Genomic DNA, 23,152 nt, shown 5'->3' with positions numbered 1-23,152 from the left:
TCCCAAGGCTGTTCACCTCCTCAACTCCTCCTAAACCCCCCACCCGGGCTTGTGCCCTCCCCACATGGACTGGTGAAGCTGTGTTTGTTTTTGTTTGGACATGGCCCTGTCCTTTGTAATGCTGTTGCTATGTGCCCTCAATTGCCCCCTGGGGACAAAAAAAGTTTTTTTGAATTTGAATTGAATCTGTATTGTGGGCCAAAAAACACGAAAACCGGAAGTAGCAGGTCCTCTCTAGACCAAAACACAGAGCAGCGACGGTCTATCCTCCACCATGGCGATGAATTGTTGCTCAAGCTCTTCGATCCACATTATTCAATCCAAGGTCAACAATCAAAACGATGCCAAACAATGTGTTGAGAGAGTGTGTCGACATCTTCTTCAATTACACTGTTTATCTGGTATGTTTACCATCCTCACTTCCGGGCTTCACTGATTCGCTAGTCAAGCAGCTAGCCCTCCACCAATCAGAATGGTAAAAGAATGACCGACTCGAATGGCCGATCACACATGTTAAGTCGGCTGAAATGAACGCCGAAGTGGCCGATTTGAGCGACCATACCAAATAGATTCATGTTGCAGATTTTCGGACCGGTGGTCACCGCTGCATCGACTTTGGTCGGGATGGCTGGCATCTGACGGTATTGTTCGGTGTGCATTTCTTTTGTTCACTAATCCCCGGTTCTTGAGCTCCGTCAGAAGATAGGTGAGTTTAGGCGGGGGGTAAATGGTTAGGGGGACACTTTGTAATTGGTTTTCCCTACTATGCTAGCCCGGAACCGCCGTCGATGTTCCTCCGGGTAGAGGCCCAGCCGGTCTCGGATGGCCCTGGTGATGGAGTCGTAGTCTTGCTGGGCCCGGCCGGCAGACTGTGGGCCGCGAGCTGCGCCTCTCCTGTTAGGAGTGGCAGGAGACGGTGCGCCCACTCCGGGCGAGGCCACCCTGAGACCTCGGCCACCCCCTGGAAAGTCTCGATAAAGGCTTCCGCGTCGTCTGCCTCGCCCATCTTCGGGACGTGTATGTGCGCTGCGGGTCCCGCCCCTCGGGGTCCTTCGCCGCGTCCGCCGGAGGCGAGGAGCTCCCGGAGCATGGCCCGATCGGCGGCCAAGGATTGGGCCAGGTCCGAGAGCACCTCGTTCTGCGCCTGGTGGAGCTGGCCTTGTCTCTCCGCCATCTGGGCCAGGTGCCCGAGTACGTTTCCCAATGGGGACTGGTCCATTTTTCCTGCTCTCTAGCCCCACGTTGGGCTCCACTGTAGCAGGTTCCAAATGAGTGCGCGCAGGCAGAGTTGTCAACCCTCAGAGGGAGATCGTTTTAATGTCTTTTAAAGCCGAACAAAATCGCTTAAACTATAAACAATGTTCTCTCAGAGGATCACTTGGGTCCGTTCTGGATCTCTCTGGTCCGTTTTCTCCCGGATTCCTTTCTCCTCACTACAACACAAAGCAGGCACATAATTACAAACACGATTGGCCTGAGTGCTCACACCTGCTCGCACTCAGGTCCAATCCCCCCAGCCAATCCGGTGCGCTCCCAACCTGCCCATACTCCCCCTGCAGGCCAGACGTCGCATGTCCCCTCACAATCTGATTTCTTTTTCGTTCACATTTGGTTATGGTAGGCCGGTTATGAGCGCATTGGATGCGTTTTGGGATGCTCCATCTGAGAGTTAATAGAAGTTACAGAACGTTTTTCTATTGAGATTACACTGCCTAAAACTGCCAGGAAGGACCGTTTGGAGTTTAAAGGCAAAAGAGGTGTTGCCCTTTTTTTGTTCTCCGATTGTTGATCCGGTTATGGAGCAGTCGCCCAGTCAAAAATCTGATGTTACAGCGTCCGCTATGGCTTACAGTGTGCTAACTTTTGAAGAGCAAAAAAATATTTTGCAAATGCAACTTCAGCAGAAGAGATTTGACGCGGTGGAAGGGGAACAGGAACGTTTGTTGGAGCAGGAAAGAATACGGTTGGAACGTCTTCGACTGGACCTGATGGCAGAGGGGAAGTACGGAAATTCCAAGCAGCCATCGGGCCTAGCAAGTATGGTTAAGTTTCTCCCGAAGTTCAATAAGCAACGTTTTTTTTCCCAATTTCAAAGTGTCACTAGTGATCTGGGGTGGACTGGTGAGGACCAAGTTTTATTGTTACAGACTGCCTTATACGGGAAATCCCAAGAAGCTTCTGTCGCTCTGTCCACTACCGATCGGAAAGATTATAGAACTGTTAAGGAAGCAGTGCTGAAAGCATACAAGCTTGTCCCTGAGGCTTACCGACAGCGTTTTCAGAATCATCGAAAGTCGGATAAACAAACATATGCTGAGGCAGCCAGGGAACAGTCCAGTTTGTTCCACCGTTGGCTCGCAGCTGAGGCTGTTGATTTCGATTCGTTGTGCAATTTAATGATTGTGGAGCAGATTACATCTTGCCCGAAAAGGTGGCTACCTATGTAAACGAACATAAGGTAAAAACTGTTAAGGAAGCCAGTTCTCTTGGCGATGGTTATATTTTAACACACAAGAGTAACCTGCATGAATTCTCGCCGCGCAAAGATTATTATCGGCGAGAACAGCAACCAACTTTCCAGCAGCGCTCTAGTCATGTTAACACAGGACCTCACGTGAGGTTTAAGTTCGGGTCTGGGGGAAAAAATAAGGAGGGTCATTTTGACATTTGCCGTGAGTGCCATAAGCCAGGGCACTTCAGACGTAATTGTCCTGATTTGGCCCGTAAACAGCCTACGGTCAGCACGAGAGAGGTTGGTTGTGTGTCCTCTGTGAGTTTTGCTCACGTGAAAAGTGCTAATGCAGATACGGGCGAACTGTTACATTCCGGGTGTTCTACTGTAGCAGGTGAAGGCGAAAGCTTGTGTGTGTGGTGCCTAGGACTATTCCTGACGCTGATTACGCGCCGTTTGTTAGTGACTCACGTAGAGTGCCAGTCAAAATATTGTGCGACACTGGAGCGTCAGAGAGTTTCATCCGTCAGGCTGTGCTCCCATTTTCATAAGCATCAGACACTGATAGTGCGGTCTTGATTCGAGGAATTGGGTTACATTCGTTTTCTGTACCTTTGCATAGGATCGAGCTGAATTCCGGTTTTGTAAACGGCGAAGTGACTATCGCTGTTCGTCCTTCGCTGCCTGTGGATTGCATTGAATTAGATTTTGGGCAATAATTTGGGACATGATTCTGTTTTTCCTTTTCAATCTCCGCCACCACCTGTGGTCAGTAGGCCCACAGGAGTGGAACTGTCAACTGAGTCTGACAAGTGTTTTGAGTTCCAAGTTCCAAGAGGTGTTCACTGCCTGCATGGTGACTCGTGCTAGGGCTCGTGCGCAGGTAGAGGGTTCATCAGGTGTTCCTGTGACGTTGTCCAAATTGTTTATTCCAGAGTTACCAGCGCCGTTATCTGTGGGTAAGGTTATTGAGGCTCAGAAAGATGAAACCTCTTTGAAAAAGTATTTTTCAATGGTTGTGGATAATCAGGGTGTGGAGCATGATTATTTTGTGGGATGCTGCTTCGCAGTTGGTTGCCTTTTGCAGGTACTGAGGTGACCGGTCAAGTGATGCAGGTGGTAATGCCTGAGAAATATCATGATCTGGTATTGAAGGCCACTCATGGGGAAAACATCCGGACATTTTTGTGTAAAGAAAACGTATAACCATGTGTTGCAGCATTTTTACTGGCGTTGCATCAAACGTGATGTTGCAGGATTTGTCAAATCATGTCATGTTTGCCAGGTCGCAGGGAAGCCCAATGAGACAATTAAACCTGCACCTTTGAAGCCAATCCAATCTGTTGGTACTCCTTTTGAGCACCTGATTATTGACTGCGTTGGACCCCTGCCAAAGTCAAAGTCTGGTATGGAGTATATGGTCACGGTAATGTGCCAGGCTACCCGGTATCCTGCAGCATATGCAGCGAGGTCGATTAACACAAAGGCTGCAGTGAAGTCGTTGACTCAGTTATTTTCCATTTTTGGCATGCCGGATGTGATCCAGAGCGACCGTGGTTAAAATTTACATCTAAGACCTTTGCTGAGGTGTTGAAACAATTACGCATTACGCACACTCAGCAGCGCGTACCATGCGCAAAGCCAGGGGGCGCTGGAACGTTTTCATGCCACCTTGAAGTCTTTGTTGCATGCCTATTCTATTGAGTTAAAGTGAGATTGGGAGGAGGGCTTACCATGGCTCTTGCTGGCGGCATGTGCAGTCGTGCAGGAAAGAACTGGGTTTAGTCCTAATGACCTCGTCTTTGGCCACAAGGTGCGGACACCTCTGTCTGTCTTGGGCAGTGAGTTGGGCAGTACAGAACCACCAGAGAGCTTGGCCGACCACGTTTAAGGTTTTCGTTGCAGAATGTTCCTTGCATGGAAGATGGCTAGCGAAAATCTGGGTCGTGCTCAAAAGAAAATGAAGACACTTTATGACCGTAAGACAGTCGTAAGGGCTTTTAGCCCAGGTGATGAAGTTCTTGCCTTGCTGCCAATACGAGGTTCACCTTTTGAGGCCAAGTACTTGGGCCCGTACACTGTCAACCGCCAGGTCTCAGATACAAATTATGTTGCGTCAACTCCGGAAAGAAGACGCAAAACACAGCTTTACCATGTCAACCTGCTCAAGCCTTATTTCTCTTCGTCTTTACAGGGGAAGGGGGCAGTGCTGAAACCAGTAGGGTTTGCAGCGGGGCTGGCCACACCCGAAATATCTCAGGTGGCAACTGAGGATGGCGTGTGTGGGTCGGATGATGCAGTGTTGCACGCTCGGCTAGATAAGAGTGTAATGCTAGCTGGTTTGGATAGTCTTCTCGGCCATTTGGACGTTGAACAACTGGGACAACTGAAAAGATAATTTTTGAGTTTTCATCTTTATTTTCTGACACGCCGACCTGTACCAGCGTGATCGACCACGATATAGTGGTGGGAGATGCGAAACCGATTCCGGCCGGGAAAATGTAGTGGCTGACGCCTTTTCTCGCGCCACGGATGGATTGGAATGAGGGTGAATGTCTGTCTGTCTCATGTCTTGTTCTGCTTAAGGTGTGCCGTGTATCCAAGTGCCGGGTATGCAAGAGAGTGGAGGCGGTAATAGGGTTGTGAGTAAGACTGTGTAGGCTGTTTGACTTTTGGCCTATATGTCTGTGTACAAAACTATGTTTTTTGGGGTTTATGTGTGCAAGTATAAAATAAGTTGTGGTGATTGGGATTTAGAAATGTTTTCCAAGAAGCCCAGGATATGGTCTCCTGTCTTATGGGGGGGAGTGATGTGACAATTCCTCCCTCTCCCTGTAGGGTATAGGGATATTGTTGTATATTGTTGTTTGGGTCTGGTACTGTTCCCTTTGGCCTGCAGGAGGAGCTAGAGTGTTACTGTCCTAATGAGGGAATTGGAGCCAGCCGTGTTCATGGCTGCCGGGGTGTGTGTCTCCCTATGTGCAACGCCTTCGAGCCAAGGCGTTTGTGACAATTGAAAGTAAAGGCAATTATCTACCAGAAGCCTTCTCTCATTGGAAAATGTGTGACAACTTACCATTGGTACTCTCTACAAGCTTACTATGCTAGAAATCGCGATAGTACGTGTTGAGAAAGTTTCTCCCACCATTCCTAGCACAGGAGGATTCCCGTAACTGCTCATTTATTTGAAACGGCTCTCCTCTGCCACTGGTCATAGTCAGAGCTGCACGTAATAAGATCTCTAGGTTGCCACAGATATTATAAAGATTGAATCTTAAAGATACATTAGGAAGCAGTTTGGAGTTTCTGTTAATTTCAATAACAGCAAAGGCCATAGTCTGGGCCCGTCTGAACGCTTCAGCAGCAAAGCTTAGAAAAATAAAAACTGTCTATAAACAACAATTGTATGTTACACATACAATTTTTAACAGTTAAAATGCCTTCAACACTCCTCAATATACTCACCCATAACAGTTTGGATCTTTTGTCTCTGAAGTAAAATATAGTTCAGAAGAATTTGTGTTAAAGTTCATATTAAAGATCCCTCCTAGAATAACATCCCCAAATTTATGCATTACATTCAGATTAAATTGTCTCTGGGATGTACATGAGAAGGGACCTGTTGAAGACGTATGGGAAGAGGAAGAGAACAGAAACAAACCAACACATACAAGCAAGTGTGATTCTTTATGAGATCTCATGACTGCCCTCTATTCAGAACCAACATTTCTCAAACACAACTTTATAAATGCTTTGCCAATTATTTATTTTTTCATTGTTCAGCCTATCAAAACTAGGCAGACAACTGGGGGAAGGAACTGGATTGCATTACGATAAGAACAGCATGAATGACAATAATATACATAATTATATTACAATTCTCAACATCAAAAGGACATATTAATTAACTATAATTAGCTGCAATGTCTGTGGTGATATGGAGCACTGAATCTAGACTTGCTTTGTACTGTTCTTTTAAATTGAACACAATTTTTCTTTTGCGTTTTTCACACAACATTAAAATAACATTTCATTGAAGTCTGTAACAATGCATTTCCGTTCTGCCCTATAGCGACATTCATTTGAGGTTGATTTTTTTATGCCGCTCGCCAGCGGATATATACGTTTAACTAATCATATTCAGCTTTCTTTGTCATAGTCACGACATTTCTTAACAGTGTTCTTGCTGCATCATATTGGTGAACTTCAATCATAGACCTATAATTATCACTATCTGTTATATGCATTGACTTCATCTCGATAGCAGTCAGTGCTATGAGCCAATATTTACTTGAGATGCGGCATGTGAATATAGTTGTTTTTGATAACATGAAGGTGTATCACAACAGTTTATTTTTGTTTATCAACTTTCTATGAAAAGGGTTATAGCCTATTTTAGTTATTGAACAGGGAAACTAACGCCACCAACACACCCACTTATCATAATCCCCTCATTCGCGAACAGTCATTAGTTCCACTTTTTAACACTTGAATTAAAAAGTAAAGCTCCAGTATAATTTAATCCTCATAATACATTGAATGGTTTGGTGCAAGGACAGATCACAAACTCGTCTTCACTAGACTATATAGGTTGAGTATTTCATTGGACTTTTCACTGGCGCGATTATTATTGGAATTTGCAGCATATTCACATTGCGGCCAGTTTATGTAATTTGTAATGTTCGTGTGGACTTTATTGTTCATGGAACATGATGCGAGAAAAGCATTTTGTTTTCACATGCAGGTAGGCCGAGGCGAAAAGGGTGATATTCGCTTAAGTTAGCGTGAGTTTGCAGAACATTATTGTGATATTCTATCTAACCTAATGAAACATCAAGTATTATTGCATTGTCTTATGAGAAAAAAAGCCATTAAAACCAAATAAAATGTCTATTTATTTATTCACGATATTAATATATATGTTGGACAAACTATCTGATTTACATTTAAAATTGCTACAATTTGATAGAGGATATTAAGTTATAAAATGCAGGCAATGTTGTCTAAATTCTATACATCTCACTGACTCAATGAATTTATTAAAATCAACCATGACAAATCAATGCACTGTTTCTATGATCTTGGTGAGCCTCGTCCCATTAAAGCCTTTTTTGTGTTTTTCTCAGGCTTAAGGAGAATAATGTAACACTTTGGTCCAAATAGGGCCAGTAACAGCACAAAACTAGAAGCTAGAATGGCAAATACTTCTACAGCATCGGCATATTTACCAGGGGAGTTAATATAAGCTGGGATAAAGGCTATCCAAACAGCACAGAAGACCAGCGTGCTGAAGGTGATAAACTTGGCCTCATTGAAGTTATCTGGTAGATTTCGTGCCAAGAATGCAAGCAGGAAACTGAGAATAGCCAGTAAGCCAATATAGCCCAGTAATACTCCAAATCCTACTCTGGACCCCACTAGACACTCAACTACTATCCTGTCGCTGTAGTACTCTGTGTTTTCATGAGGAGCTGGTGAGGAAAACACAAGCCATGTTATACAAACTGCTGCTTGTATTAAAGTCAGAAATACAACAGTCCCTCTCTGTTGTATTACTCCAAACCACTTCAGACTACCGTCACCACCTGGTTTGGAGGCCTTGAATACTGCCAGAACTACCATGGTCTTCACCAGGATACATGAGACACACAGAACAAAGCTGATCCCAAATGCTGCATGCCTCAACTGGCAAGTCCACAGCCTTGGTTTACCAATGAAAAACAAGGAGCACAAAAAGCATAATTTGAGTGACAGCAGAATGAGGAAGCTAAGCTCTGAGTTATTGGCCCTAACCACTGGCGTGGTCCGATGCCGGGTGAAGATTCCCAAAACAATGGTGCATAAGAGTGCTCCAAATAATGATGCTGTTGTAAAGGAGATTCCCAGGGGTTCCATATAGGAAAGAAATTCCTTGCTTTTGGGGCCACATTGATCCCGCTGGATGTTGGACCAAAAATCCTCTGGACAGCTTGTACATTCCGTTGAATCTAACAAACAATCAGAAGTTATTCATACTTTTTGTCAGGGCTTTTTCAAAAAGATGTACACTTTATAAATATATACATTGCAAACAAACCTGTCCCGTTGCTTATTTTTCCATCTGAACAGGGGATGCAGTCGAAGCAGCAGACAGGTTCACCTTTCTTTATGGCTATGCGAGTGCCTGGGGGACAGCTCTCACTACACACTGACCTGGGAGGCTAATGGGGAACAAGTTGATCACATGAAAACCTAATTCCTATTGTGATGTATGCATCATATCACTGACAATGAACAGTTTGAAAGCAGACCTTTTTCGATTCAAAATTCCAAAAGATTTTGTCTTCATCAAGGTTAAGATCAATGACTTTTGCAGCCATTTCTTTAACGTCGCCCACATTTGTAACCACTGTGCTTCCATCTGGGAGCCACCTCCAGTTCATCACATCATAGATTGGTAAAACATCCCCATTCTCATCAAATGACACTTGATCCCCAAAATCTGTAGTGAAATTGACTCTTTGCAAATAATAAACAAGCTAAAAGGCAGGAAAGAAGTATAAAGAGTGAAAAGATCAGTATTGCACTATTGAGCTCAGAAATCGACATTTTAATAAATCACAGGAAAATAAATAATATAATGGAATTCAATAGAAAACAGACCTGCCATGGCTCTAGTCCCTGCAAACGAGCACAGCTTTGCCCTTTGAAAGGCCCACTCCCTGGAACGCACTGCAGATGTTCATGTAGGGCATGTGCCAGGGCATATACAGCTTTGTACACATTATACTCTGGCCTGAGGTTAGACAGGTCCAAGAATTCAGTATCTTCATTCCTTAGAAGCTCATTCCCTGTACATAGTCGTTCTTGAGTCTGACCTTCCATCTCCATCCAACCAGATACAAATTTACACCGAAATATGTGCTCCCAAAACTGCTTCACCTAATGAATGGGAATTCATAAATAAGGGGGACTAATGAGTAAACATAAGCAGCCTTGAGATCACATTTAAATTGATTGTTTCTACAAGGCAGATAAAAGACTCAGTCTGTTAGGTGAAACCCGCACTAAGGTGTTGTCCTGGGTGCTGAGTGTGTCATTGTCAGGGCGTATGGTCAATAGGAAGTCCCTGAGTCCTGGTATCTCTCCACGACGGATGGCAATGCCCAGAGTGCCTGCAAGGAAAGGCATGTAGCTGGGAGTATGGAGCACTTTGGCTGTGCTCCAGGCTTCACTGGCAATCCACTGTAGGCCAGTCACATTTTGTTTTACAACCTGTTGATTACATTGTACAAAGTATATACATTAACAAGATATATATATATATATATATATATATAAATATATATATTTATATAGAAACATTCAATTTTTTTCCCTAATTTTATTCTAGCATTGAAAAATATGCACTAGATTCCTATAACTATCGATAACTAAATCAATAACCTCTTCCATGAGATCAAGCATGTTGCTTGTATGTGCAAAAACAGTAACCACACGGGATGTGGATTTCTTTATTCTGCCAACAATCTTCTTTATTTCAGCAACTTCGTGTCCCCAGGGCAGAACCTCTAGATAAGCCAGACAGCCTCCACCAGACTTGGCCAGGTCTGACTGGAATGATTGGGCCGTGTGGCGACCGTAGTCGTCATCACTGATCACAAGACCAACCCAAGTCCAGCCAAACCTCCTCAGAATCTGGAGCATAGCTCGCACCTGGTTCAACAATTTTTTGAAATATACATTTTGGAACATTTAGGAGGAACATTTATTTCATTAGCATTACATGTAGACGAATAATGTTCATGTGGTTATAAAAGTACCTGAAATGCGTCACTTGGAATAGTTCTAAAGAATGATGGGAACTGCTTCCTGTCACTCAGACAAGAACATGTGGCAAAATAACTGACCTTTGAAAGCAAAGATATAATTTATTGTCATGGCCGATACTTCTAACCTTTCATGTTGAATATTTCTGATTCATAATTGAAGAGGTTATGACATCATCAACCAGAAGCTTTTTCAAAAATTTGACTTACCATTGGTAGACTGTACAAGCTTAGGATACTAGAAATGGCAATAGTATGCGTTGAAGTAGATTCTCCCACAATACCCAACAGCGGAGGATACCCGTAACAGCTCTCATTTAATTGAAACGCCTCTCCTCTGCCACTGGTCATAGACAGAGCTGCACGGAATGAGATCCCTAGTTTGACACAGCTATCATATAGGCTGTATCCCAACGATATATTAGGAAGCAGTTTGGAGTTTCTGTTAATTTCATCCACAGCAAAGGCCATGGTCTGGGCCTGTCTGAAACCTTGAATATCAAAGCTGAAAAATAATAATAAAACAAAATCAGTGTATAAGCAAAGTATTACGTAACATCAGATAGTAAATAGCCTTGAGCAACACCATCCTAGACGGACTCACCCATGGCACATGGGATCATTAAAAAATAAACAGTATATAAACAACATTGTTAAACATACAATTTTCAACAGTTAAAATGCCTTAATCAACAATCCTCAATATACTCACCCATAACAGATTGGATCTTTTGGCTCTGAAGTAAAATACTGTTCAGAAGATGCAGTGTAATAGTTTATCGGAAAGATCCCTCCTAGAATAACATCCCCAAACTTGTGCATTCCATCTCGATTTAATTTTCTCTTGGATGTACAATTGAAGGGTCCTGTTGAAGACATATGGGAAGAGAAAGAGAACACAAACAAACATACACATATGATCAAATGTGATTCATTATGAGCTCTCATGACTGCCCTCCAATCTGAACCCACCTTTCTCAAACAAATGATTTTCTAGAACACAGCTTTATGAACACTCAAATGCCCTCCCCTTATTTTTATTTTATTTTTTTACTGACCCTATCACTACAAGGCAGACATTTTGGTGCGGGAATTATACAGCATCACGATACTATGACTAAATAATAAACATAATTACTATAACAATTCTAAACATCCGAAAATTAAAAAATGAATTAAAAATGAATTAATGAATTAAAAATCTGAAAGGCTTTTTTCGTTATCTTGTATAATTCCATTTTATGTTGTTTATCTGCACTAAAACAGGCTAATTGTTTTTTTTGGTGTGTATTGTTTTTTTAATGATATACATTTTTTAAAGAGTCTAGAGCTACTCAGTTAGAGCTACTCAGTTACCTACCACAGTGTAGGTAATGAGTAATTTATAACTAGAGACATCTAGAAATAAATGGGCCACCCAGTGTATATAGATCTGCAAATATCTTCACACATTTTAAAAGCATTCTTGTGAACACCCATGACAAATGTATTGTACACAGGAAGTAGATTATCTTTCATTGTTATTTTGTTTGGTCGGGGAGGGGATTCCAGACACATAAAATGTGCTGAAGCAGTAAATTACGCAGCCCTTAAGAGTCAGGATCTATCTGAGAGTGTGTATAAACAGTTATAAGTCTATATAGGAGCTGCCTCATCTCTATCACAGAGGCTTTTGTTGATAAGGATGAGGAGTTCTTGAATTGTTTTATTTGGTCCACATACCATTTTGGATATTGTATAAATTGACCCGGCTACCTACCTAGGTGGCTTTACACCTTTGCTTTTTTTTTTTTTTCTGTCACCAAGCCACAGCTAGATGCTGTCGAAAAACAGGTTTATTGCAAAGTTGGAAGGTTTGTTGCATGCATAGAAGGTGTTGAATACTTTGTCATATCTATCGTCCTGAGTGTGTGTGGAAATATGCCATTTATCCTGTGTGCCTTGATTGGCTCAAAAACTACTTGTGTTGAGCCCCACCCAGCCAGAGAGTCTAATCAGTCTGACTTGGCCCAGGTATAGCAGTTTAAACCAGCCATCAACGACACATACTTCGAATACCCCTCTCCAAAAAAAGTATAAAAATACTATAAACTGAACTCTGAAAAAAATACCATACCTAGCAAAAACAACCCCAAACTCCCACTGTCCCCACAACTCCACATCCTGACAAGCAAACCGCCCTCCCCCTCCATCTCTGAGACTGGAGGCCTGGTGCCTTGACTGACGTAGGTGTTGCTGGGTCTGGCCATTGCATGGCTTCTGGACGTTCTGGGAGGAGGCTTGACCCTGTTGAAAGCTCAACTGAGGTCCTGGAACAGCCCTATGTAGGGCCACCCTCCTCTCATTTATAACCGTTGCGTACGCACAAAACGGGGCTGAAATTTGCGTACGTGACTTTCCACGCCAAGGTTGTGATCTATAAAAAACCGACTTGACGGGAGAATGTGCGCAGCCCTAAGCAAACTCTGACCCATGCGTACGCATGGTTTGGAGGAAAAGGAGAAATGGCGACACAGATGGTGTGGTGGTGAACTGAAGTCAGACAGAAGAATTGTAGAGTGAGAAGAACGATAATGTTTTATCATCGCCCTTCATAAATTTAATTTTGACCCGTATCATGCGTAAAATCTACGTAATCAGAATAGTTTAAGTCAACTGCGTTATTTCTCAGTTATATCTCCAGAAACATCTCCTTAGAATAGAAATAAAAATAAATCTCTATATTTAATCCCGTCACTCCATACTGTCCACTGACGGCGCGACTGCATGGAATAAAGCATCTGTCCAACATGTGTCAATAACATAATATTTTTATGTGACACTGTAAACACATAATCAAATGTCAATTAAATCCCAAGTGTGGAAAACCAAGCCACACTCCTCATCACAATCGTTGTCCGTTACTCTTGATGCTTTTCATGACAAATCAGGCATTAAAAAGGGGTTATGTTCAAGAACATTTTACGTGGGTGATTACAAACTGATTATCCAAGGTGTTCTCGGTCAGTCTTATTACCGTAACCCTATAAATGCAGAGGTGAGCGCCGTGGAAATGCTGCACCATATGGCACTTCTGGCGGACCATGCAATTGCAGGATTCGGAAGGAGAGGATATTTAGGGACCATAACGATTTATTGGTAGGCTACATAAAAATATGTAACTCTATGTCTTTTTTAATTCTGGCACTATGCGCTCCTTTCACTGACAGAGTTCACTGCTGCAGCAACATGTTGCCACTCACTCTGCTTTTTGTTGTTGGCGATCCCAATCCCGTGACCGCCGAACAAAACTACCTTTCGGGCCTTCATCTCACCCACAAGTGTCTCCACTTCAACCTCGGGAAATTTCGCTTTTTTGCTTTTCTCAGTACTTCTGCCATTGTTTCCGACAAGACATAATACTTGCATCTGAGTCTTTTTTATAAGCAGATCGAATTCATGAGGTCATTTGCATTGACCATTTATGGTTAAAAAGGGGCGTTTACAGGGCGGCACGTGAAGCTGATTCAGCTGCGCACATTTGTAGGCGCTCTGTGATTTATAAAGCAAAGATTGCGTACGGTGTGCGTACGCAGGGTTTTATAAATCGGAATATTTTTGGGCGCACGCAAAACTTGGCTTCTGGGCGTACGCACATTTTTAGTAACGATCCCACGCACAGTTTTATAAATGAGACCCCAGCTCCTTCTCGGAGCATGGGGCCTTGGACTGCTGTGCTAGCCGCTAGCTGCAAGCTGCTGCTCTTGCACTATGCTGTGCTTCCTCCGCTGGGCACTACCAACGAATTTTACTGTCATCGGTTAAAGGGCTAGTGCTGGGAGGTGGCTGTCTGTTAACACTGCTGGGTTCAAGGGGTTTCCTCAGGAGCCCTTCTGAGTCCGTTCTTGGTCAAAGAGTGCCCAATTTGGTTGACAATACTACCAAACAAAGTGAAATCTGTATTTGGCTAATATATATCCGTTTGTATTTGATATTAATTTGATCAAATACAAACATTTTGATAAAAATTTGCCTTGGCAGCTCAGTCTAATTGATTTGTTTTCAGTGTTCTATTGATATGCAGAGTGAAGGATAGGCGGATGGAAAATGGGGGCTTGGATATTTGGGCTCATACCAATCTAAGGAAACATAGGAAAATTAGGCTCTCAAAATATGGAGAACAATAACAACTGTCATCAAGATGTTGAAAACAAGATTTATTTTTTCTGTCAGCAGATTTTGGTCAAACTTATCATTTCAGATCTTTAAAATAACAGTTGTTGTTATTATTGATCTGTAAAGAAAATGTGCGTGGTTGCATTAGCCAACTTGTCTTGTGCGCAATATTCTGTGGGCATGCTAAAAGGCTGGCAAGGCTAATGAACAGGCACGCAAAGTGGGCCATTTTGAATCAGACTTGTGACTGATTGAATTAATGGGCTGATATTTTTTGTATGATCCCGAGTTTGGGTGCATCCTGTCACCAAATAAAGACTTTACTTTTTGGAGACCTGCTTATGCACGGTTTCTATACATGTACCAACTTTGAGAATTCTGAGCTTTTTACCGTCAGAATGGTTGAAGTCAGTGTTTTTTCACCAAAGCCATCATTTTTTTATAACTATCGACTCAAAATGTCCACAATACTTAAGGGTGGTGTCCCTGATGGGCTCATCAAGTTATAAGTCCCCAGGGTAATCTGAAATGGACTTTCCATTAAATAATGGTTGCTAATTCAATTAAATAATACCAAGGTTGGGCAATAATAAGGAGTATGTGTTCCAGATTTTGGGTCATTTGGGTTTACAGGTCATTTTTAATGATACTTTCAAGGTTTCTAAAACTTTCAAGGTACAGCTCACTCTATCTTGCAGACCTAATATTCAGCATGTCAAATAATGCCCATCAAGTTTCAGAAATTGCGATAAAATGTTGCAATATTATAAATACATTTTAAAAAGGTTTGCATTGTTCTAAGTCTAAAAGGAGAAGTGCACTACACTGATATCTGCACATTTTTTGAAATTGGTTTTGTTTTTATGCCTCAAACTCTAGGGGCAGATAATTACAGATAATTAGGCAAAAGAGAAATAATAATAAATCTATAATATTAAGACACATGATAACAATAGTCTGGCTTGCTTAGCAACCACAATCATTAATTTAGAGATAACAGATTATGGAGTAGGTATTGTGTAAATTCTACTTACTGACTAAATATATTCCTTTAAAAAGATAACCAGGTAACCACATTTTCATGATCTTGGTGTGCCTCGTCCCATTAAAGCTTGTTTTGTGTTTTTCTCAGGCTTAAGGATAATTATGTAACACTTTGGTCCAAATAGTGCCAGTAACAGCCCAAAACTGGAAGCTAGAATGGCAAATACCTCTACAGCATCTGCATATTTTCCAGGAGAGTTGATATAAGCTGGGATGAAGGCTATCCAAACAGCACAGAAGACCAACATGCTGAAGGTGATAAACTTGGCCTCGTTGAAGTTATCTGGTAGATTCCGTGCCAAAAAAGCAAGCAAGAAACTGAGAATAGCCAGTAAACCAATATAGCTTAATAATAATCCAAATCCAATTTTCGACCCCACTTCACACTCAACTATTATCTTGTCATTGTGGTACTGTGTGTTTTTACGAGGAGTTGGTGAGGAAGACACAAGCCAGGTTGTGCAAATTGCTGCTTGTATTAAAGTAAGAAATAAAACAGTCCCTCTCTGTTGCATTACCCCAAACCACTTAAGAATGCCACCACCACCTGGTTTGGAAGCCTTGAAAACCGCCAGAACTACCATGGTCTTTACCAGGATACACGAGACACAAAGCACAAAGCTGATCCCAAACGCTGCATGCCTCAACTGACAGGTCGACAGCCTTGGGTGACCAATGAAAAGTAATGAGCACAAGAAGCATAATTTGAGTGACAGCAGAATGAGGAAGCTAAGCTCTGAGTTGTTGGCCCTAACCACTGGCGTTGTACGATGATAGGTGAAGATTCCCAAAACAATAGTGCATAAAAGTGCTCCAAATAATGAGGCAGTGGTCAGGGAGATTCCCAGAGGTTCCGTATAAGAAAGAAATTCCATGCTTTTTGGTTCACAATGATCATGTTTGGAGTTGGACCAAAAATCCTCAAGACAGCTGGTACATTCCGTTGAATCTAACAAACAAGAATAATTATTAAATGTATTCAAATGGTTGGTGGTTGCATTCGTCAATATATGCAAAATAGATGCGAATTGCATAAAAATGTGTATTGCAAACAAACCTGTCTCATTGCTAACCATTCCTTCTGAACAAGGAATGCAGTCAAAGCAGCAGACCGGTTCGCCCTTCTTCCTGGCCATGCGGGTACCTGGGGGACAGCTCTCACTACACACTGACTTTGGAGGCTAAGGGGGTAACAAGTTGATTGCATTTAAAAATAATTTACATTTAAAAGTATGATATCATGGACAATAGGTAGCGTTTAAGAAGACCTTTTTAGATTCAAAATTCCAAAATATTTTGTCTTCCTCAAGAATGAGATTATCGATTTTGGAGGTAATTTCTTTAACCTCTCCCACATTTGTAACCTCTGTACCTCCATCTGGGAGCCACCTCCAGTTCATCACATCATAGATTGGTAAAGCATCACCATTCTCATCAAATGACACTTGATCACCAAAATCAGTTGTGAAATTGACTCTTTGCAAATGATGTAAAAGCTGTATGGTAGGTGGAAAAAAGGTTAATGTTAAAAACAGGAATGTTTATTTTATTTTATACTTGAATGAGCCTGAAAACAGACCTGCCATGACTCTAGTCCCTGTAGACTGGCTGAGCTTTGACCTTTGAATAGCCCACTTCCTGGAACATACTGCAGAAGGTCATGTAGGGCATGTGCCAGGGCATATACCGCCTTGTACACATTGTACTCTGGCCTGAGGTTAGAAAGATCCAGGAATTCATTCTCTATATTCCTTAAAACCTCATTCCCTGTACACAGTCTTTCTCGAGTCTGCCCTTCAAATTCCAAGCCAGGGGATACAAATTTGCACTGAAATATGTGCTCCCAAAACTGCTTGACCTAATGAAGGGAAATTCATAAATAAGGTGATTAGCAAACATATGTATTCCTTCAAGACATTTTCTTGTGATTCTGAATCAGTGTGTCATGTGAAATCCGCACTAAATTGTTGTCCTGGTTGCTGAGTGCGTCCTTGTCAGGGCGTATTCTCAGTAGGAAGTCCCTGAGGCCTGGTATCTCTCCCCGGCGGATTGCAATGCCCAGAGTGCCTGCAAGAAAAGGCATGTAGCTGGGGGTCTGAAGAACAATGGCTGTAGACCAGGCTTCACTGGCCATCCATTGAAGGCCTGTAACATTCTGCCTTACCACCTGTGGATTGGAATGCTTAAAATATGATATAGTGCTCAATCCATAATAAGTGCTGAAACCATTAATGTTATCTACTGAAACATAATTTAGAATTTTCATCCAAAAACATTCTAGACCCCTATTTAAAAAACAAAACAAACCTCTTCCATGAGATTAAGCATGTTGCTTTGATGTGCAAAAATAGTAACCACACGGGATGTGGATTTCTTCATTATGCCGACAATCCTCTGTATTTCAGCAACATCGTTTCCCCAGGGCAGAACCTCAAGATAAGCCAGACAGCCTCCACCAGAGTGGGCAAGGTCTGACTGGAATGAATGGGCGGTGTGGCGACCGTAGTCGTCATCACTGATCAGTAGGCCAACCCAAGTCCAGCCAAACCTCCTCAGAATCTGGAGCATAGCTCGCACCTGATACAACAAGAAAAATATTTTGTTTTAACATTTAGGAGGATATTTGTTTCAATAATGTATTAAAAATTCATCCATGCTTAATTCATGCAGGCAAATAATGTTCCTGTTGTAATTAAACTACCTGAAATGCGTCACTTGGAATAGTTCTAAAAAATGATGGGAACTGCCTCCTGTCACTCAGACAGGAACAAGTGGCAAAATAACTGACCTAAAAGGCAAAGATATACTTATTGTCAAGGCCGACACTTGTAATTTGACCCTAATGTTGAATATTTTCCATTAATAATTGATAAGTTAATGACGATTCTCAACCATATGGTTTTCTGAAATATGACTTACCATTGGTAGACTGTACAAGCTTAGGATACTAGAAATGGCAATAGTACGCGTTGAGGAAGAATCTCCAACAATACCCAATACGGGAGGATAACCGTAACAGCTCTCATTTAATTGAAACGGCTCTCCTCTGCCACTGGTCATAGACAGAGCTGCACGGAATGAGATCCCTAGATCGCTGCAGCTATCATAAAGACTGTATCCCAACGATATGTTAGGAAGCAGTTTGGAGTTTCTGTTAATTTCATCAACAGCAAAGGCCATGGTCTGGGCCTGTCTGAAACCTAGAACATCAAAGCTGAAAAACAATAATAATAATAGTAATAATACAAAATCTGTGTGTTAGCAAAAGTATTCCATGTCAGTGGATGGTTATTACCCTTGATCAACACCATCCTAGACGGACTCACCCATGGCAGATGGGATCATTCGGCTCTGAAGTAAAATGCAGTTTAGAAAATGCAGTGAAAAAGTGAATCTCAAAGATTCCTCCCAAAATTACATCCCCAAACTTGTGCATTCCATTCAGATTAAAATTTCTCTGTAATGTACAATAGAAGGGAACTATTGAAGACATGAGGGAAGAGAAAGAGAACACAACCAAACATACACATATGAGCAGGTGTGATACTTTATGAGCTTTCATGACTGCCCTCCAATCTGACCCTACCCTCCTCAAACTACGTTATTTCTCAGACACTGAACTTTATAAACAATCAAATGCCATCCCCTTTGCCTATTTAAATATTTTTAAATAATATTTTTTAAGGAGTGGCAGACATTTATGGGGCGTACCTTGACTGTATTGAGATAATAACAGCAAAGTATATCTATTATTGCCCTGTCGTAATGATACCGCGTTCAAACGAACAATATCATGTTTACAGACAAACCTCATTCATTAAACATCATTATCCATCATTGTAACTTTGCATTAGCAATTCTTAGCTACATTCCCTAAGTGATTCATACTAAAGCAATAACTCAAATCGATTTTTTGAGCAGTAAATGTCACAAACATTTGTTATTTGTGATATGTCCACCAGATTTTCTCAGACCACCTCATAGCAACTGGTGAAACAATAGATAAATAGACATGCAGTGGCTGAGGAAAGAGTGCAAGCACTTCCTCCATGGCCAGTGGGAAAAAGTGAAAAGGCAATGTCAGCAACGCTATGTGTTTATCACAAATGAACACAAAACGTAAATGGAAACATTACTATGAAATAACAGAAGGGAATCAAAGCAAAAAGTTAATATAACTACTGATTCATATTTTATTACATTCATTTTAATTTATAAATATAAATTGTTCTATTATTTTATTCAGATGGTTGCAATTTGCATGCTCTCCACTAGTAGCCACTAAATCCTACACACTGCACCATAACGAGCATGTTAAACACATGGACATATATACATCAAAGAAGTTATCTTGTTTCATGAGAAATGTATTTCTAGGAACACCTAGGACATAAACTGGCAACCCGGTGTATTTAAACCAGCCTAAATGTACACACAGGTCAAAAACATGGTGTTTAAAGCTGTTTACTCCTGCACAGACAGGAGTTACTTGTTTGGTTGTGTGTAGCAGCTGTCTCTGTTCCTATGCAGTGAAAAGATTCCACCAGGAATTCAAGTTTTTTCTATGTTTTGTTACTATGACTGTGTACCATGTCCCAATGGACAAATAAGCAATACTTCAGGTGCGTTGAACCATTTTTGTGACACACATTGATCAAGCGTCAGGTTAGGCGCGTAACGCGTGTAATCTTACGTGCGTAATGAGCTCAATGTGGCCGTACCTTAACACATTTTATTCATGATGATCTTTGCCTTGTCCCTGTGAGTTCTGGGCCAATAAAGAGAATATCTAATGTCTTCCTAGCCTGTTGAGTTTCTCTCCATGCAGGAGATACAGGGACAATTGTTTTGGCTGTATTCTCAGTTGGAGGAGTCTGTTTGAATATTGTAACAGACATAGGGCCCTATTTTAACGGTCTGAAACGCAAGTGGGAAGCGCAAAGCGCAAGTAGCTTTGTGGGCGGTTCTACGGCGCTATCGCTATTTTACAGGCGGATAAATGACACTTGCGTCGCGGCGCAAGTGTCAAAAGGGTTGGTCTGAAGCAGCCTAGTTACCCGTAGGTGTGGTTTGGGCGTAACGTCCAACAAACCAATGAGAGTGCCAGCTCCCATCCCCATCTTTAAGAGCCATGAGCGCATTTGAATCGGACGAGTTGATATTTTGACAGCGCGTCTGCAGTCTCCGATGAGACAGATGCACATGAATTTCAAACTGCAAATGGCTCAGTTTATTGCCAAATAATATGGCCTAATTCACACATGGAATAAGGGTTTTTCTTCCACAACTTCAGAAATACTGAGCCCTCAAATAAATTTCGGCAAAGAAAACGTATATGATATAACATGATATGCGGTAACTGTGGTTCTATTTAATGATATACGCAATGCATTATAAACATTGTTTCTTATCAGTATTGTATGCTATCCTAATATGCATGTGTCCCCTCGGTAATAGACATTGCCATTGATTGTATTATGCGTTACGTGTTTAGTTTGCGTGTGTTTAAACAAAGCACACACGCGCGCCCGCATTCATTCATTATTTTTAACACTCACTGGCGGTAAAACAATGTTTTTCACGATCAAATACTCATCAATCCTAAAAGTTATGGGCATGTAGGCCTACACGGTGTCTCTGTCAAGAAAATATGTGTTTGCTGTACGGTGTTGGCAGATGCATTGATTTAAAAGTACAACTTATTACCGCTGAATCAGCTGTTCTTTCCCAAATAATTTACCAAGAATGTGCGGCTAGGTAGATGGGAGAAGCAAAGTGTATGCGCGAGGTGCACAAGCAATCCGTATGCATCGCATGCGCATGTATGCATGCACCCTTAAAATAGCATCTGAACAACGCGCCACTGACTTTAAACCAGGTATTTCCTGGTCAGTAGCGCAATGGTATTCAGAAACGGCAAAATACCGTTTGCGCCAGAACACGCCTCCTCCTTCCGCCGAACCGCCCCTTGGGGCGCATGATCAATCCCTAATTTACCGGCGAGTGGCGGTGGTGGGAAAAGAACGCTCTGCGCCAGTAGTAAACTAGCAACGACACATGCGCCAGTGACTAAGTCACTTGCGCCGGATGCAAGATAGGGCCCATAGTGTTCTTCAAGCACAGAGCATCTGCTATTGTTAGGGTCACCAATTCGGAACTTAACTTGCCAGGTAATAATGTCATGAAATGGTTTGGGCCTGACCTACAGAATGACTAGTGAAAGGGGTAAATCATTCTAGAATGTGCATTAGGCTCAACAATATGTTTCTGGGCTGTGCTTGGGTAAATCAGGCTCCTTGAGTTTTTTTACTTTATATCAGCTGCTCTAACTGTAAAATATAATGGATGCATAATCGCATTTCTTTGCAGCATGAACACGTATGAATTGTGTCTCTCCCACGCTATGGTCTTCGCCGTCAAAGAAATCCACATCTTTGACCTTTTGCCTAGCATTAAGGTTGGTTTCTAAATCCATGATTTTTCTGCATTGGTATCCGTAGCTGTCCAGGTGGCGTTTTATGTGGCAAATGGCCTATAGCAGTTATATGACTCAAAATAAGTTCATGATCTGGTAGGGTAACTGCTGTAGTTTGTGAGTCTTGATCTACAACATCTATCTGCATGTCGCTTTTATCGGGCCCTTTGACATTCCACAAGTACTTTTTTGACAATACCATCCTTTGTTTTATAACCAGTGTCTGGGATTTATTTCTGTAAATGAATCGTCATATTCTTTTTTTCCTTAAAGCTAGGGTGGGTAATTTCTTTACTGTAATATTTGGCAAAACTGTCCTAATAGCCAGTCAGCTATATGTAGGTGAAGTTCTCTGAGAATATCTGCTCATAACTTTGCTCTCCCCTGCCTCTGTGGGCCGCACCCAAAAATTGCCACCGCTCATGTACACTTTGACCAATCAGAGCGAGGCTCCGATTCTCCGTTCTTATTGGCTGTGGGACTGTCCGGTCACCTTGGCAACGACGTTGGTGCGTCCCTGCGTGAGCGTTCACGAGCCTAGCGGTCTGACAGTTTTGTACTACTACGGCGGACAACAAATGAATAGCCGTGTCTTCATCAACGGCCCATAAATTTCCCATTCCCCGGATACCATCAACTAACACCACTAAGACAGAGAAAAAAAGAGGAAAGACACTTGTTGAAAGGACAGCTACTAAAAGGGAGGCGGAGAGAGCTCGAAATAAAACCAGAGTAAACATCGGCGTGGCTTATGAGCGATGGAGAGAGTTACGTGACCGGAGAAACTTAAAATCGGACGCTGAGATGGCTATATTTCTTATAGACAGGTAAGGAATTGTGCTATCCCTCCATGGTATATTGCGATGAATATGTAAAGTGTCGGCTGGTATGGTTTTTTACTAAGCAAAGCCACGATAACCGTTACATTACGGTTCTGTAATGTAACCATTTCAATACGGTTCTGTAGGATGTCTTGCATCAGCCGATGGTTCTTTTCCCGGTCCGTTTTATAGGTTAGTTATGGTCACACCAACCGTGGCTGTCGGAATAACACAGAGATTGTGCTAACACGTGGCCTAGGCTTCAACTCAACTGTGGATAATGTCCGAGTCACGTTTGTATAAAAGCTACGTTGACACAACTGCCAAGATAAGCACTGCGAGGGAAGTCTAGCATATGATATTCCATGTATTGTTATAACGTTGTTGCAAGCTAGCA

At 42.1% G+C, this 23,152-nt stretch overlaps 2 protein-coding genes across 2 annotated transcripts; both read right to left on the bottom strand.

Moving 5' to 3' along the window:
• Positions 1 to 7,342: 7,342 nt before the first annotated feature.
• LOC132475162 (extracellular calcium-sensing receptor-like) lies at positions 7,343 to 10,875 on the bottom strand. Its single transcript, XM_060076167.1, has 9 exons — positions 10,865 to 10,875; positions 10,471 to 10,765; positions 10,255 to 10,341; positions 9,878 to 10,147; positions 9,494 to 9,706; positions 9,095 to 9,367; positions 8,743 to 8,970; positions 8,529 to 8,652; positions 7,343 to 8,439 (listed from the first exon to the last, which is right to left on the bottom strand). The coding sequence occupies exons 1-9, from the start codon at positions 10,873 to 10,875 to the stop codon at positions 7,526 to 7,528; spliced, it is 2,415 nt and encodes an 804-aa protein (XP_059932150.1). The 3' UTR covers positions 7,343 to 7,525.
• Positions 10,876 to 15,460: 4,585 nt separating this feature from the next.
• LOC132475161 (extracellular calcium-sensing receptor-like) lies at positions 15,461 to 16,595 on the bottom strand. The gene has a single exon (XM_060076166.1). The coding sequence runs from the start codon at positions 16,593 to 16,595 to the stop codon at positions 15,495 to 15,497; it is 1,101 nt and encodes a 366-aa protein (XP_059932149.1). The 3' UTR covers positions 15,461 to 15,494.
• Between the last annotated feature and the right edge of the window lie 6,557 nt (positions 16,596 to 23,152).

Source organism: Gadus macrocephalus, chromosome 16, assembly GCF_031168955.1.
Source record: "Gadus macrocephalus chromosome 16, ASM3116895v1".
Taxonomy (NCBI): domain Eukaryota; kingdom Metazoa; phylum Chordata; class Actinopteri; order Gadiformes; family Gadidae; genus Gadus; species Gadus macrocephalus.
Note: the sequence above shows the minus strand (reverse complement) of the source record. Positions and strands in the feature narration are given on the sequence as shown.

Coding starts and splice junctions, on each gene's coding strand:
- LOC132475161 (XM_060076166.1), bottom strand. CDS start 16,595: ATGGCCAGGAAGAAGGGCGAACCGGTCTGCTGCTTTGACTGCATTCCT.
- LOC132475162 (XM_060076167.1), bottom strand. Junction 9,707..9,877: donor TGCTTGATCTCATGGAAGAG/GTTATTGATTTA, acceptor TGTAATCAACAG/GTTGTAAAACAAAATGTGAC. Junction 8,440..8,528: donor AAAAATAAGCAACGGGACAG/GTTTGTTTGCAA, acceptor ATTGTTTGTTAG/ATTCAACGGAATGTACAAGC.